The 13,409-nt window shown below is 36.3% G+C and overlaps 1 protein-coding gene across 3 annotated transcripts; it reads left to right on the plus strand.

Moving 5' to 3' along the window:
- Nucleotides 1-1,670: 1,670 nt before the first annotated feature.
- Nucleotides 1,671-13,286, plus strand: LOC140800311 (uncharacterized). 3 transcript variants are annotated; one of them, XR_012111184.1, is made up of 8 exons: nucleotides 1,680-1,894; nucleotides 5,011-5,147; nucleotides 7,401-7,461; nucleotides 7,595-7,757; nucleotides 10,300-10,388; nucleotides 10,720-10,816; nucleotides 12,001-12,124; nucleotides 12,853-13,286. XR_012111184.1 is itself a non-coding variant. In XM_073155150.1 (7 exons), the coding sequence occupies exons 1-6, from the start codon at nucleotides 1,843-1,845 to the stop codon at nucleotides 12,117-12,119; spliced, it is 624 nt and encodes a 207-aa protein (XP_073011251.1). In that variant the 5' UTR covers nucleotides 1,671-1,842; the 3' UTR covers nucleotides 12,120-12,124; nucleotides 12,853-13,286. The 3 variants fall into 3 exon arrangements, 1 of the variants encoding a protein (XP_073011251.1); XR_012111179.1 differs by having other exon boundaries at nucleotides 1,681-1,894; nucleotides 7,592-7,757; XM_073155150.1 differs by lacking the exon at nucleotides 10,720-10,816 and having other exon boundaries at nucleotides 1,671-1,894; nucleotides 7,592-7,757.
- The last annotated feature ends 123 nt before the right edge of the window (nucleotides 13,287-13,409 follow it).

Below are 13,409 nucleotides of genomic sequence, written 5' to 3' on the forward strand. Positions count from 1 at the left end.
AAGACCACTTTAGTAAAGACCTATCTGGTTCCCTTCAGGGATCTCTGTTGTACTTTGCTTTATAAATAATATTTTATGTGATATACTTCCAAATAACTACAGATTATATGAATTTTATTTCAACTCCATTACTTTCCAAATAGTAGAATTCATCTCTAAATAAATGAACTGTATTTTATTTAGGGGTGGCAAATTTTAACCTGACCCGATAACTCGACACGATAACCCGACTCTTAATCGGGTTTGGGTTTAGTATAATCGGGTTCGGGTCATAAACTTGTCAACCCGTCTAACCCGTTTAATAATTGGGTCATGTTCGGGTTTATATAGGTGACCCGTTTTGACCCATATGACCCGTTTAAGTATATGGGTTGGGTCGGATCGGGTCGGGTCAACCCACCAAATTGCTAACCCGCAACCCATATATACATAAGGTAAAGTCAAAAACCTAAATCACACTCTCATTCTCTCCACTCTCTAGTCTCCACCCTCCGGCCGCAGCCGCCTCATCTCACCAAAAGGGGAAAAACACTTCGTCACGCCTCCTCTCTCTCCGAACGCCGTCTGTCGCCTGCCGCCGTGACCGAGGTAGACATAGTGGTCATGGTAGGCGGTGATGATGGCGTTAGATAACAAATTTAGTGATAGCGACCTCCGTGTGAACTTCAACGGCCTCCTGGCCGTCATAGACGTGGTAGAAGCCACGGATGAGCTTCGCCTTGTATAGGGAATCGACGGCGATCTCCATGCGACACATGGTGGACATGGTTTGGAAGGAGAGGAGCTCGGAGGAGGTCGTGTCGACGGAGCAAGAGAGGGGATTGATCCGGTTGCCGGTGAAAGGGATGCTCGTCTCAGTTGTTAGGGTTTTGTCACCGAAAGCGGAGGAGAAGCCATGAGGAGTGACGGAGAGGAAGCGGATGGAGGAGGTGGAAGAAGAAGAGAGGCGACGGAGGAACGCCATGGCCGTAGTCTCCTGTAAAATAGGAAGGCGGAGGAGGAAGAAGAGCAAGTATTTTATTATTATTATTTTTTTTTAAAAAAATTTAGGAAGAAAGAGCCAGTAGAGGAAATGTTAATACTTTGGTGGGAATGTGACACATGTTTGGCCTGAGGAGATGAACATATATGGATTCGTATTGTAATTTTAATTATGTATGAGTTTTGAGTGGTAATAAGCTATTTTATATGTATAATACATTATAAATCAGAAAATATTAAATTTTATATAAGATTTATATTAAACGGGTCGGGTTAACGTGTCAGGTTAACACGACCTGTTTAAATATACGGGTTAGACGGGTCGTGTTAGCGTGTTGTGTTAACCCGATTCATTTATTAAATAGGTTAGGTGGGTCGGGTCGTGTTACCCGTTTATTAATCGGGTCATGTTCGTGTTACCCGTTTATTAATCGGGTCGTGTTCGTGTTTACCAAATGCAACCCGTTTACTAATCGGGTCGTGTTCGTGCCAAGTTAAAGTTGACCCAATCCGAATTTGACCCGACCGAACCCGCTTAACCCGACCAGATTGTCACCCCTAATTCTATTTAAATAGTGCAAGGTGGAAATCTATGGGGATATATATAACGATAGTACTGCGGAACTCGGCGTCTTACTGGTAGAATCCGTCTATAAACATTGCCGACTTTTCTGGAGATTAACTATTTAATCCTTCCTTAGTTTTTTACTCTACTACGTTTACGTCCACGTTTTTCGTTTTGCACCCTAACCGAAGGGGACGATCCCAATCGCTTCCTCCGTTCGAAGACCTCTCGGCTTTCGATCTCGAGTCGTTTCCTTCGCATCGCTCTTTTTTTCGCGCGGAAGAAAACCCTAAAAGATGAGCTCGAAACCTCCCAATATCACCTTCAAGCTCGTCCTCCTAGGCGACGGTAATCTTCAAATTTTGTTTCAATTATGTAGGATCGATTAGTTGTCTATTCTTTCCTTTGATTCTGTTAGTCTCTGGCTTAAATTGGCTGTGGAAATGCTAAATTAGACTAATTTCATTGGGAATGCCATTTAAGGTTGGTGTTTGCTTGGTTGGAGTAATTTACAAATCTTGGGTTCCGAGGTGGTAATTTTTTCTGATATTATATGCGTGATTTGGGTTCTATATTGTGATCAAGCAACGCTGGCTCTATGCTGAAGCTGATTTGAACAATATCCATTTTCATCTGACGGTAAAGAGAAATGAAAATGACATCTAAGATAAACATAAAAATGATGATTCTTTATATAGGTTTGGGAATGGGCTTCTGGGTTATTAAATTTACATGGTTTAGCAGCTCTAGATAAGAAAGCTTATCACTGGTAGGAGATATTGAGTAGGAGGCCTATTGATCGTGCCATTTCTGTGATATTACATTAGCTCAAAACAAGATTTCAAAAGACTGTAGACAGCAAAAGGGTTGATAAGGAACTGCATACCACATAGGTTATAGAAAACGTTAAGGTGGATTTAGATGGCCCCAGATAACACTTAAGCAAGTCTGCCTATGTGGCCAAGTTGGTTTTTTTTAGAACAGTGGCTTGCAGTGTGCTAGATCTGGTAGATTGAGCACAATAATTTGTCTTGCTGAAGAGCTATGCTCCAGCATGCAAAGTGTTTAATGAAGAAAACAAAACACTTGATAACAAAAAATATTATATTAGTCATGGGAGCTTCATATCTAGATTTGGAAGTAGAATTGACAAGAATATTCAATGCCTCTTCTTGTAAATAATTCATGTCCAGCCTAAATTGGTGGATATGTCAGATAGTATGGGATTACTAATTACTTATTTTGGGCAGCCAATGGTCAACTGAAAATCTTTTGGTTTGAAAATTCATTCTAGATGGAGATTTCTTTATCAGATCCACAAATTGATTACAAGTCAATCTCGGTTGTAGCACAAAGATGTGTGATTTGAGAACTTTAAGTAGAGACAGAAGTTAGAGAGTCATACTTCATACATACTTTTGTTTGCTGACAAGTCACATACAGAGCTGATGTAAAATGTTAGTAAGAAATCAGAGAGACATGGATGGCACAAATATGTCTAGCTTGAAAGCACTATAGAGTATAGAGTGTAGAGAGACAAGTAATTACTTAATCTTGATGGGCAGTTAGCTGATCCTTATGGATGAACTTACTAGATTAATTATTAGATTCCGTGGTGTATTTGTTTTGGTAGTTATACTACTAGATAGGACAAAATGAACTCGAACTCTAAGTAAGAACTTGAAAGACGACACTAAACTGTAAACAATAATATTTTAATAATGAGTAGAACAAAGATCTGATCCGGACAATGAATGTTTGCTATGAGACGGAGAAGAATTATTGGTTATTCTTGATGATCAAGAAAATAATAAAGCAAAACAAAAGGAGTTCCTATCTTAGTTCAATTGTTCAAGTGATCATTGAATAATGTTGCACCAGGAAGTAGAGTAGTTTAATCAAAAGAAGAAAGTGTTTCTAATTATGGTATATATGGCCCAGTTCTTTATAAAGTAGAAGGATAGTTTTGCAGGGTATCTTTAGAACAAATCTGGCATTAATGGGTCAAGATTCATGCAATTTGGAAAAAGCTCTATTTAGAGAATAAGTGTAGTAGGATGATATTGTTGGGTAGATTGCTGGTGCTGAGACATGCACCAGTGGAGAACAAGATGGAGAAAGTTTGTTCGACCAACCTTGATCTTCACTAGCTGATGTGATGCATATCATCCTTCACATATTTCCCCTGAGTGTTTAGACAAGTCCCCATAGGAGAAGTAAAGTTGGCCTGCGCATCTCTTTGTTTCTTTCTATTATCCTCCTCCTCTTCTAGCTAATGTCCCCATTGGTTATTACTGTATTGTTCAGACTTTAGAGGATCTCCTTTCCCATGCCCAAGCTTTTCTCTCTTCCTGTTTTTGTATATCCCATCAACCACCAAAGCAATTCTAGTAGGAACATCGCTAGAACTTTTGACCAACACTTTTAATCTAGTAAATGTATAATTGATCTTTTGTTTGTCCTCTCATCAAAACTGTTATCAAAACCCCAAAGTGATCAACCAATTTGGTAAAGTGAGAGTAATTCCAACAATGGCGAGGAATTCCAATACATTTAATCCAAATATGATCTTGTCTACCCAATGCTCTCTACTCCATGGCATGAATTAAAGAGCTGCAACTCCCTAATCTATCTCATTCATCCTTCTACTTCCTCTATCATTTATATTTTGGGAAATCTATCAAGAATTCATTCTCAGAGATCTGTCTCATCCTCCGGTCCTTGTTCCATGGCCATATACTGCCAAAGCCAGTTCCAGATTTTGCTATGCAATTCTTCCCCTTTTAACTACCACAATCATACTCTTCTTCAAACTAAATTCGTTATTACACATAAAACAGACCACAAGTGTTCAAGAAAGGCTACGTACTGCACTATACTTAAGTGATTCACTTAAAGAGACAATGTTCAATGCCTACACACTGAAACTTGATTAAGAAAAGAATAGAAATGACAATCATGAAAAGAATAAAATGTGATTGGTAAATGGAGTTTCAACTGAATATAGACCAAACCAATTTAAAACCTATCCATAGGGCTGGCTGCTTGTTGATGTAAATTTTGGGTCAAACAACCATATTTCCTTCTATTTTCATTGTTTTTCTGATCTAAGTACAGAGTTTATGAACCGATTGTCTAGATTACTGCTGCGAGAGACCTTTCTGCTCTTTATTTTTCTACATGTCCTAGAAGTTAGAATATTAGAACTCAGAAGTATTTTCTGGTGTTCTCACATAGCCTTCCCTTTGAAATGTTATAACTGCCTTGGTTTTCTTTTTTTTTTCCTTTCTGTTTTATTTCAGTTATCTACGTTTCTTGTGATCCTTTTGTCATTTTCCTTTTTTCTTGTAGTTGTGGGTTATACCCTTTCTTTTATGTCATCTATTTGTCATAGAATATTCTTTCATTTCTTCTTGGAGTGAATAGTATGCTTTGTGATAATGCTTGGTATTTGTTTCCTGTAGGGCGAGTAGGAAAAACCTCTCTTGTGTTGAGATATGTGACTAATGCTTTCTCTGAGAAACAAGAAGCTACAATCCAAGCTTCCTATTTAACAAAGCGTCTTGTTATTGAAGGTGTGCCTATTACCTTGTCTATATGGGTGCGTTATCTCCTCTTTCAATCTTCTAAATTTGTACAGATTAATTTCCGAAGAACCTTCTTACTCTAAATCTGGGAAATCGGAACCATTTTTTTTAAATTTCCTGTGGAAATAAGATGATTTGTCATAATGAATACTGGTTGATGTTGCACCTTACCTTCTTTAGAAGGACTCTACACGGTCATAGTCTTCTGTACGTACTCATGGTGGATACAAATCCTTATTAGATAGACTAGAAGTCATTAACAATTTGTGTGCTTATTGTTTTGTACTTTTGCCTGACGTTATGTTTTTGCAGCTTTTCTCTATATGACTTAGCAAAAGGTTTGCACTTAGACTGTTCCCTTCTCAGAGATGGTGGACACTTCTAACAACAAATGAAAAGGGTAAGATAACTGAAGAAAGTATAACAAAGTCCAACTCCATAAGTAAATCTTTGGAAGATCTCGGTTAAACTAATCTAAAAGGAAAAGAGTTCCTGAAAAGAACTCAGGAACAAACAGGAAGAAAGTAAACAGCAAAGGTACAGAAGAATAATAAAATGGCTAATTGCCTTATTGATACAAGATAATTCGTATTTATATCCAATTCCTGATTAGTTCATTACTGAAGATATTAATTTTTATCAATGTGTACAATTGGTTGGCGTATCACATTGACAGATCCTATACCAAATTAATTTCTCTTGATAAAGTTATGAAGGATGCTACAGCCTTTCCTTGTGAAGAAGTATCCGGAAAATGAAAGATATCTTGGTTCAATACTAACCAATGCATTCAGCCATGATAAGTTTTCCATTTATCTTGAGACATTTGGGTTTTCTTTTGGTAGTGGATGAAGAGGATATGATAGATTTACTGAACTCTATCATTTAATCATTAAAAGCTTCACATGCCTAACCTAAGAGGATACTGGCTACTGGCTACTGGCTACTGGCTAGTCAAAAGAAGACAAGGACAAGCAGGAAACAAGTGAAAATGGAGAAAACAGTTTGAATTTAGTTTGACTATCTCCTCGTCCTAAATTACTTTTGAGAACTATGACATCACAGACAGTGGCTACTACCTTCCCTCCAAAATAATAATCTCAGGAAAAATCTCGGTCATAACAATCTCCGAATGACTAGAACTGTCATGATATGTTTGTGAGTAAGCATCCATGCACTTCAAGTAAAGATTAGATATCACTTTCATTATGATTTTCTTCTTGTATTAGTTGGCTTTTATGATGTTAGAGAATCCTGTGCAAATTTCTGCTGCTTAGGGGACAATGATTTAGATGACACCAGCATGGTGCATGAGGTGGCAGGTCTGTACAGCACCATGGCCTGTCTTGCCAGCATGTCTTAGAGTGCTTTATTTCATGGTAGGCGCTGCCGGTGCTGTGGTACCATGCTGATGGTGAACTAATATGCTATGTGCCAAGTGGCAAGGCTGCCACAGAAAGTCATGGTTTAGAAATATATGCATCAGGGCATATGCCAGTAGCTGCGAGGCTAAAGTGTTTATGCATTGTTTGACAGAAAACCTGTTGGTACCTTCTGAAAGTTAGAGAATGTTTAGAATTGAGACTTAAAAGAATAGGATTGGAAAAATGTCCAGCTGACATAACTAGGATGACTAGACATCTTGCTACTTTACAGAATTACAGCTGCAGTTTGGAACCTTTTGCTGTTTCCAGTTAATGCTGATTGGAAAATACTGGCTTAACTTAGTATAGTGGTTTTAAGCGAACTGAGTACATGCGTGCGATATAAAACAGTTGTGTTCAGGTCTTTATGATTTTCTTTATAGATCATCTTTATTGTTGTATAATAGATTGATAGCCGATCTTGGAACTGCATGTTTTGAAGTTCTACCCAAGACGGAATAGTAACGGCTAAAATTTAATGAAAACTAAGGCCACAACCAGCAAGATTTCTGGTTTTGACATTTATTTTGGACGACAATAGGCTAAAACCATTATTATTTTGGCCTAAAAGATTCAGTTTTTCTATGGGTAAAAACCGAAACTTCGAACTATACTTGGAATACTTGTTTGAAAGTTATCCTTATACATACCCATTGATGTCCTGATTTAATCATTTAATGGTTGTCAGAATGAATTATTTGTAGTTAATTGCATGTGCTTTCATGGATAAGTTGCTCATAAAAGTTGTTGCTTGGATCTTAGCATTTTCTTATTTTCCTTATAGCTAAATGACTCTAGGTTGTCATATAGTTGACTCAAACTTGAGTGTCTTTTCTATCATAGGATACTGCGGGACAGGAAAGGTTTCATGCACTGGGCCCTATATACTACCGCGATGCTGATGGTCTGTATCTAACTTAGCCAACTCACATCCTTCTCATTGATGATGTTGCTGGACTCAGCACTTAATTTATGTATATGATGTTCGGTGATTATTGATATCCACTATCATTTCTTCTACTTGATGTCTGCAGCAGCTATATTAGTATATGACATAATGGACAATGATACATTTCTTCGCGTTACGAAGTGGGTCAAAGAGCTTCAACTAATGGCACCCAAGAATATGATTATGGCCATTGCCGCAAATAAAAGTGACTTGGTTAGATCAAAAAAGTTCAATGTTCAAGAAGCTGAGAGGTTCGTAAGTTTCCTCTGACCAATATTAGTAATAACTATGCACATATTTACATCTAATGTTGCTGACACTGTTATACTACTAAATCTAATGTAACCTAATCTTATTATGATAGGTTTATTTGTGTTTCAGACATTCTTAGTTTCTTTAACCAAATAAATTATATTCAAGTATATTGTATGTACACAGAATGGCATTCATATAAGCAAAATTCTCTACAATAGATGGTGAAAAAAACCAATCATCATATCTTAAATCTCCTTTGGGATAAATATTCTATGAATCTTGATCTTGTAATGTACCTTTTCCTCTTCTTTAAAATAATGAATATTTCAGTAAAATTGACAAAGAGAGATTCGTGTTTAACTTATATGAAGGTTTCATCTCAATATTTTTATAAGGAGTTTGTAGTTGACAAGCAAAAATTGGAACCCTAATAATATTTAGGTGGCCAGGTGCTAGTTGGCGAGTTTTCAATTCATCGTGTAGCTTATGGACCGGTTGATTCCCAATCACTGGTTCATGTATGAATGATGCAGTTTGGTGTTTTAGTTGGGTTGAACTAGTGATGTTGAATTAGTTTGGTTGGTGGTATGGGTACATTTGAGAATTGAAAACATTGCCGCCGCCACCAACACCTTCACCATCGCCACTACCACCTCCTTTGCCATTGTATCTGCCATCACATTACCGTTGCCTTCATCATTACCACCACCTCCTCCACCATTATCGGTGCCACCAACACAACCTCCACCTCCATCATTGTTGCCACTGTGGCTGCCGTGACAACAATGGGGGTATCATGCTAGAGATAGCAATGTTGGTAGTGGTGGTGACGCTAGGTGGTGTGGCGCTAGGTGGTGGCATTGGCAGTTGTAGTAGAGGTAAGTAATTCACGATATTCATGATGTGAGAGGAAAGGGATTAAGCAGTATCAATTATCACAAATGATTCCTTAAGGCTTCGTTTGCTTTAAGAATAAGGTCAATTATTATTCCCAAAATGAGGTTTTTATTATAGGAATAATTATTCTTATGTTCATTTCTATTCTAGAATATGAATTTAATAATTACTTTTAATGGGATATAAAATGAAGAAAAAGATAGAAAAAAGTATTTTTTTAATATAAAATTATCATAAATATCCTTTGATTTGATATAAAGTAGGTTGATAGGATAGATATCAATGATAAGTTAATAATTGGATTATTATATAGTATAAGATGTAATTTTGATGAATAGTATTTGTATTCTAGAATATAATTTTAAATTTTTATAATGTTTAACTGTTATTCTGGAATAGTAGTTGTATTCTAGAATAAAGAAAAAATTATTCCTAAAATGAACGGGGGCAAAAGAATAAACTATAATGAATCCGGTATGGTTCAGAAACCATTATTTGGCAACATGTTACAAATTGAGATTCCAGTATTATCCTCTTTGCTTCAATATGATATAAGAAGCTTAATCTAATGTCTTCAACTCTTCATGGGCTAAGCAGGCAAGGCAGCTGTATTCCTGAAAAGACACTTCATATTTGTGGTCAAGCTTATGAAATATGTTCAACAACATAAGTTTATATTAGTAAGATAGTGAGATGAAAATAAGCTCTTTTGACTCTTTTCCCAAGGTAGTCTGTTGCATCTACTACATTGTGAATATTGCTTTTGGTGCTTTGCCAATATTCAAGAAAAGTTCTCCCACGGCATTATGAAGAGTGGTTATCCTGTTAGGCGGTCAGCTTATGGAATATCTGAACATAATTAGACAATGAGATTGCTTGTCAAGAAATCTTATTTTCCTAATTAGTCATATATGCTTCAATCATCACATGCTTCATTAATCTTCAAATTTTGAAAGTTCAATAGGCTGCTGTCAGTAAAGCCTACATACTACAAATTCATTTTGAAGATGGCTTCTGAGCCCATTATGATAGCTATGTCTAATGGTAGTTTGATGTGCTCAAGTGATTTTGAGTTTTTGACCATTAATATTCATGGTCTTCAGAAAATGCAGAAAAATTACAACTTACAGCAACCTCCAGCAAAACACCATTCTTTCTTTATGCATTTTCCTATCCTGCATGTCCTAATTAGTCTGATTTATCCAGGATTCAGTTATAATTGTTAATTTGGGCTCAGATCTATCTCTTTAGTTGATTTTTCACATTTATCCATATTACATCTTAGAGTATTGTGATAAACAATCAATAATTCTTTTTCCACAAAATATTTTGAACATTGGATGGTCTATTTTCTCCCTTGATCGAAAATTGCAAGAATTGATGTTGGATGAGGCACTTGTGCTTGAATTTCACAATTTTAATGAGATGAAGATTGTCATCTAGGTTGTCATACTATTATGTGATGCCCTGGTGCTTCTATGCCCAAACACTGGTATTTTGTTCTGAATTGTGTTTGTTCTGTGTGCAGTTAGGGCAGCCGATTTTGCACAGTGCTGTATTTGATCCTTGAGTTCTAAAGTTTAGTATCAGAGTGCTCTTTTTGAGACTATGTTGTTGATGTCATTTTTCCATCTGTTGCAGCTATGCATCAACTATTGGAGCAAGTCTTTTTATCACATCTGCTAAATCAGGAACTGGGATAGATGATATATTTCTTGATCTAGCAAACCGTAAGTTAGGATGTAACTAGCATAAGATTTATTTTTTTAAATTCTCCAGCGATACATAATTCTCCGTCATATATTGTCGTATATGAGTTCTGGTTCTGAAATTTATCAACTGTTTGATTTTTGTTCTCGCAATGTCACTTTTAATTTTGTCTCTGATGTATGGAATTTTGAAAATCTTCCTTATATATATAGTAACAAGTTCATGTTGTTTGGTGCATTGCCTTGAAAATTTCCTTCTTTGTGCTTATGTGGTACACATGCGAATTGATTTTTGGAAGATATCCAACTTGTTGATCTTTCTAATTTGTATGAAATTATGGATTGTGTTTAGGTTACATTAAGAGTACTGTACAGTTGGCTCCTTCACATATAACAATTGCTTCTGTGGGATGGTTCCAGTTATTTGGATGCTATAATGTGTCTAATCAGTGAGTCCTTCAATTCTTGAAAATTTCTACTAGCAAACTACACGACTAAATTTCTACTAGGAAATGGCATGACTTATTGGCAAACCCACAGGAGAATAGAAAAGATGGCAAATTCTTATCTAGTCATTATTGTGTTGTGAAAAGTCATTTGGTATTCTTATATTCAGAAATATTTCAGTCCTTAGTTTGGTAGCTCTCAACCGCATATTGCAGGAAAGGGATGTTTTAAAATCATATTTGAACAGTGGGGCAATGATTTTCTAGAGGACTGACTTACTATGAACGAAACTATAAATGATATAGATTAACAGTTTAAGAGACCAATATCATGACAAAATTCCTGTCATCCTGTGGTTCATTAACCGCTAGTATTTGCAGTGAAGTACCTGGGTCTGAGCTGGTCGCAATCCCATCTCGATCAAGTATGGTCATGAAGTAATGTTTTGTTGTGGGCTTGGTAGAAACACCCAATGCCAAAAGGTAGCTTGATCTGTACCGGCTTAGGTTCGTAATCTTGTCTAAAAAATGATTAATTTCCTTTTGTACATTGGATGACTGCCATCCATGGTTTTAAGTATCGGTTTTGGGATCGGAATCAGCCTCCCAAAAAGAAATGATAGAAAATTAGGAAAATATAAACTATACACATATGAATAGTGAAAACTGGAAAATACTCCCCTCCACACCCCCACAACGTTAGCCCTCTCTCTCCCTCTGCTGGAGAGAGCATAGAGAGAGTTCATGGTGTTGCTGGATTGTAATTCCAAAAAGGTGTTAAATTATGAACTACTTGACTGGAAGTCCAGATTGTAATCCCAAAAGGTGTAGGTAGGATACTGGTCTTCACATCATCACATGTATACCCTCAGCCAAAAGCCAGCTGGTTTTCCTCTAAATGCAAACTGAGATCTGACCTTGAAAGTTGAAACCAATCAATAATGACTAATGAGTAAGGTTGGCTCAGAAATATTATATCAGTTGGTCGTACCTGGTCACGATCCACCCTGATTTCATGCCTAGGTCGTATGTGAGGAGTGTAATGCTTAATTCATGTTAAAACTGGAATTAGTCTTTCTATGATCTTGATATGTGAAACTATGAATTGTATTCCTGTATCAATTGTTTCTTTTCTTACCCTCCTTTTGCAGTACACTGGTACTTATTCAAGTGACACTTTCATGCAGGACTATTGCAGAGAAGGAAAAGCATGGTTGAGGGCTTGTCATCAACTCCTCAAAAAAAGGGGATTGTAATTATAGATGATGAACCTGAGAAAGAACCCCCACCAAAGTGTTGCTCATAGCACTGGTACGTTATAGCTAGAGATATCCTGTTAGTAATGATGCTAATTTTCTTTGCAAGAGAGAATTTTGTGCAGGGTATGATGAAGCATTAATAGTTGGCATCATTATTTACTGATTGGCATTGATATGGATCTAGATACTCTTTATATCTGTGATTATTTGATGACATTGAAGCTGTAGATTACTAGATTTCCTTGCTTCCTTTATTGTGAAATTAAAAGATTTGTGGTAGAACAATATCTTATTTTTTAAGTTTATTATATTCTTTTCAAACTCATGTAATAATGATAGATTTGTATCTGCCACAATCAACCTGAATTATGACGTGATATGACATTGTTGATGAACATGTTAGGATTGTGATGTTAGTATTAATTGGCTGTAGTTGGTATCAAAAATGAGATGTGTAATCTATAGTATTGGAAAAATGCAGTGATTGGCAAAGTGTGGATTTTGACAGTTTAGAATTCATTTCTCCATTAACTCCCTGTATTCAATGGTTCAGAACAAAGAAAGAACTAATGCTTAAATTTGTAGGAGATAAGACTGATATAATATTTGATCTCTCTAGCAAATCATTGCTGCCCTGATTTTGGTAATAACTAGTAGAGTAAATTTAAACAATTTCCTTCACTTCCCTTTATATTTATGCTTTGCTATTCAGTAACATATGCAAAATAACTAGAACTTTAGTACATTTAATTATATTGTATCTTTTCCAACTTTTGGCAGGTTGACAGTCTTTGTTCATATAATAGCTGAAAATGGAACGAAACCAACACTCCACAGACAGATTTGGAAAAAGCAACAATTAGACTGGTGTAGATGTGTGAAGTTCTTTGTACCGACATTTTGTGGGTTTGTTACACCATTTTATATTTACAACCTGGAGATCCTCTTTAACAGATTTCCAGGATTTGGATTGATCTTATTTATTTGTCTATACATTATCTCAGTAAAAGGATCACATAATAGTCAGGAATGGTTGTAGATAAAGTCAAATTGCTCTATGCATTGTTCGCAGTTTCCATGGCAATGCACCATGAGATAAAAGCCAATTGGATTGTTCTAAAGATTAATTGATGACTGATTGCATATTTGTGACCATAATTGTAAGTAAGGTTATATCCAAGTGGTTTAATCTAGTTGAACTTTACCCTCTTGAACTTGATTTTGCTGCACATTTTGATGTTGTTACAACTGCTTCGAACCCAGACGTCCATGCGTATTTGCTCCTTATATGCATTAATAATAACTCTATATATATATGGAAGATGCGTAAGGTGATG

This window comes from Typha latifolia, chromosome 1, assembly GCF_019914945.1.
Source record: "Typha latifolia isolate L0001 chromosome 1, TyphaL0001v2, whole genome shotgun sequence".
Taxonomy (NCBI): Eukaryota; Viridiplantae; Streptophyta; class Magnoliopsida; order Poales; family Typhaceae; genus Typha; species Typha latifolia.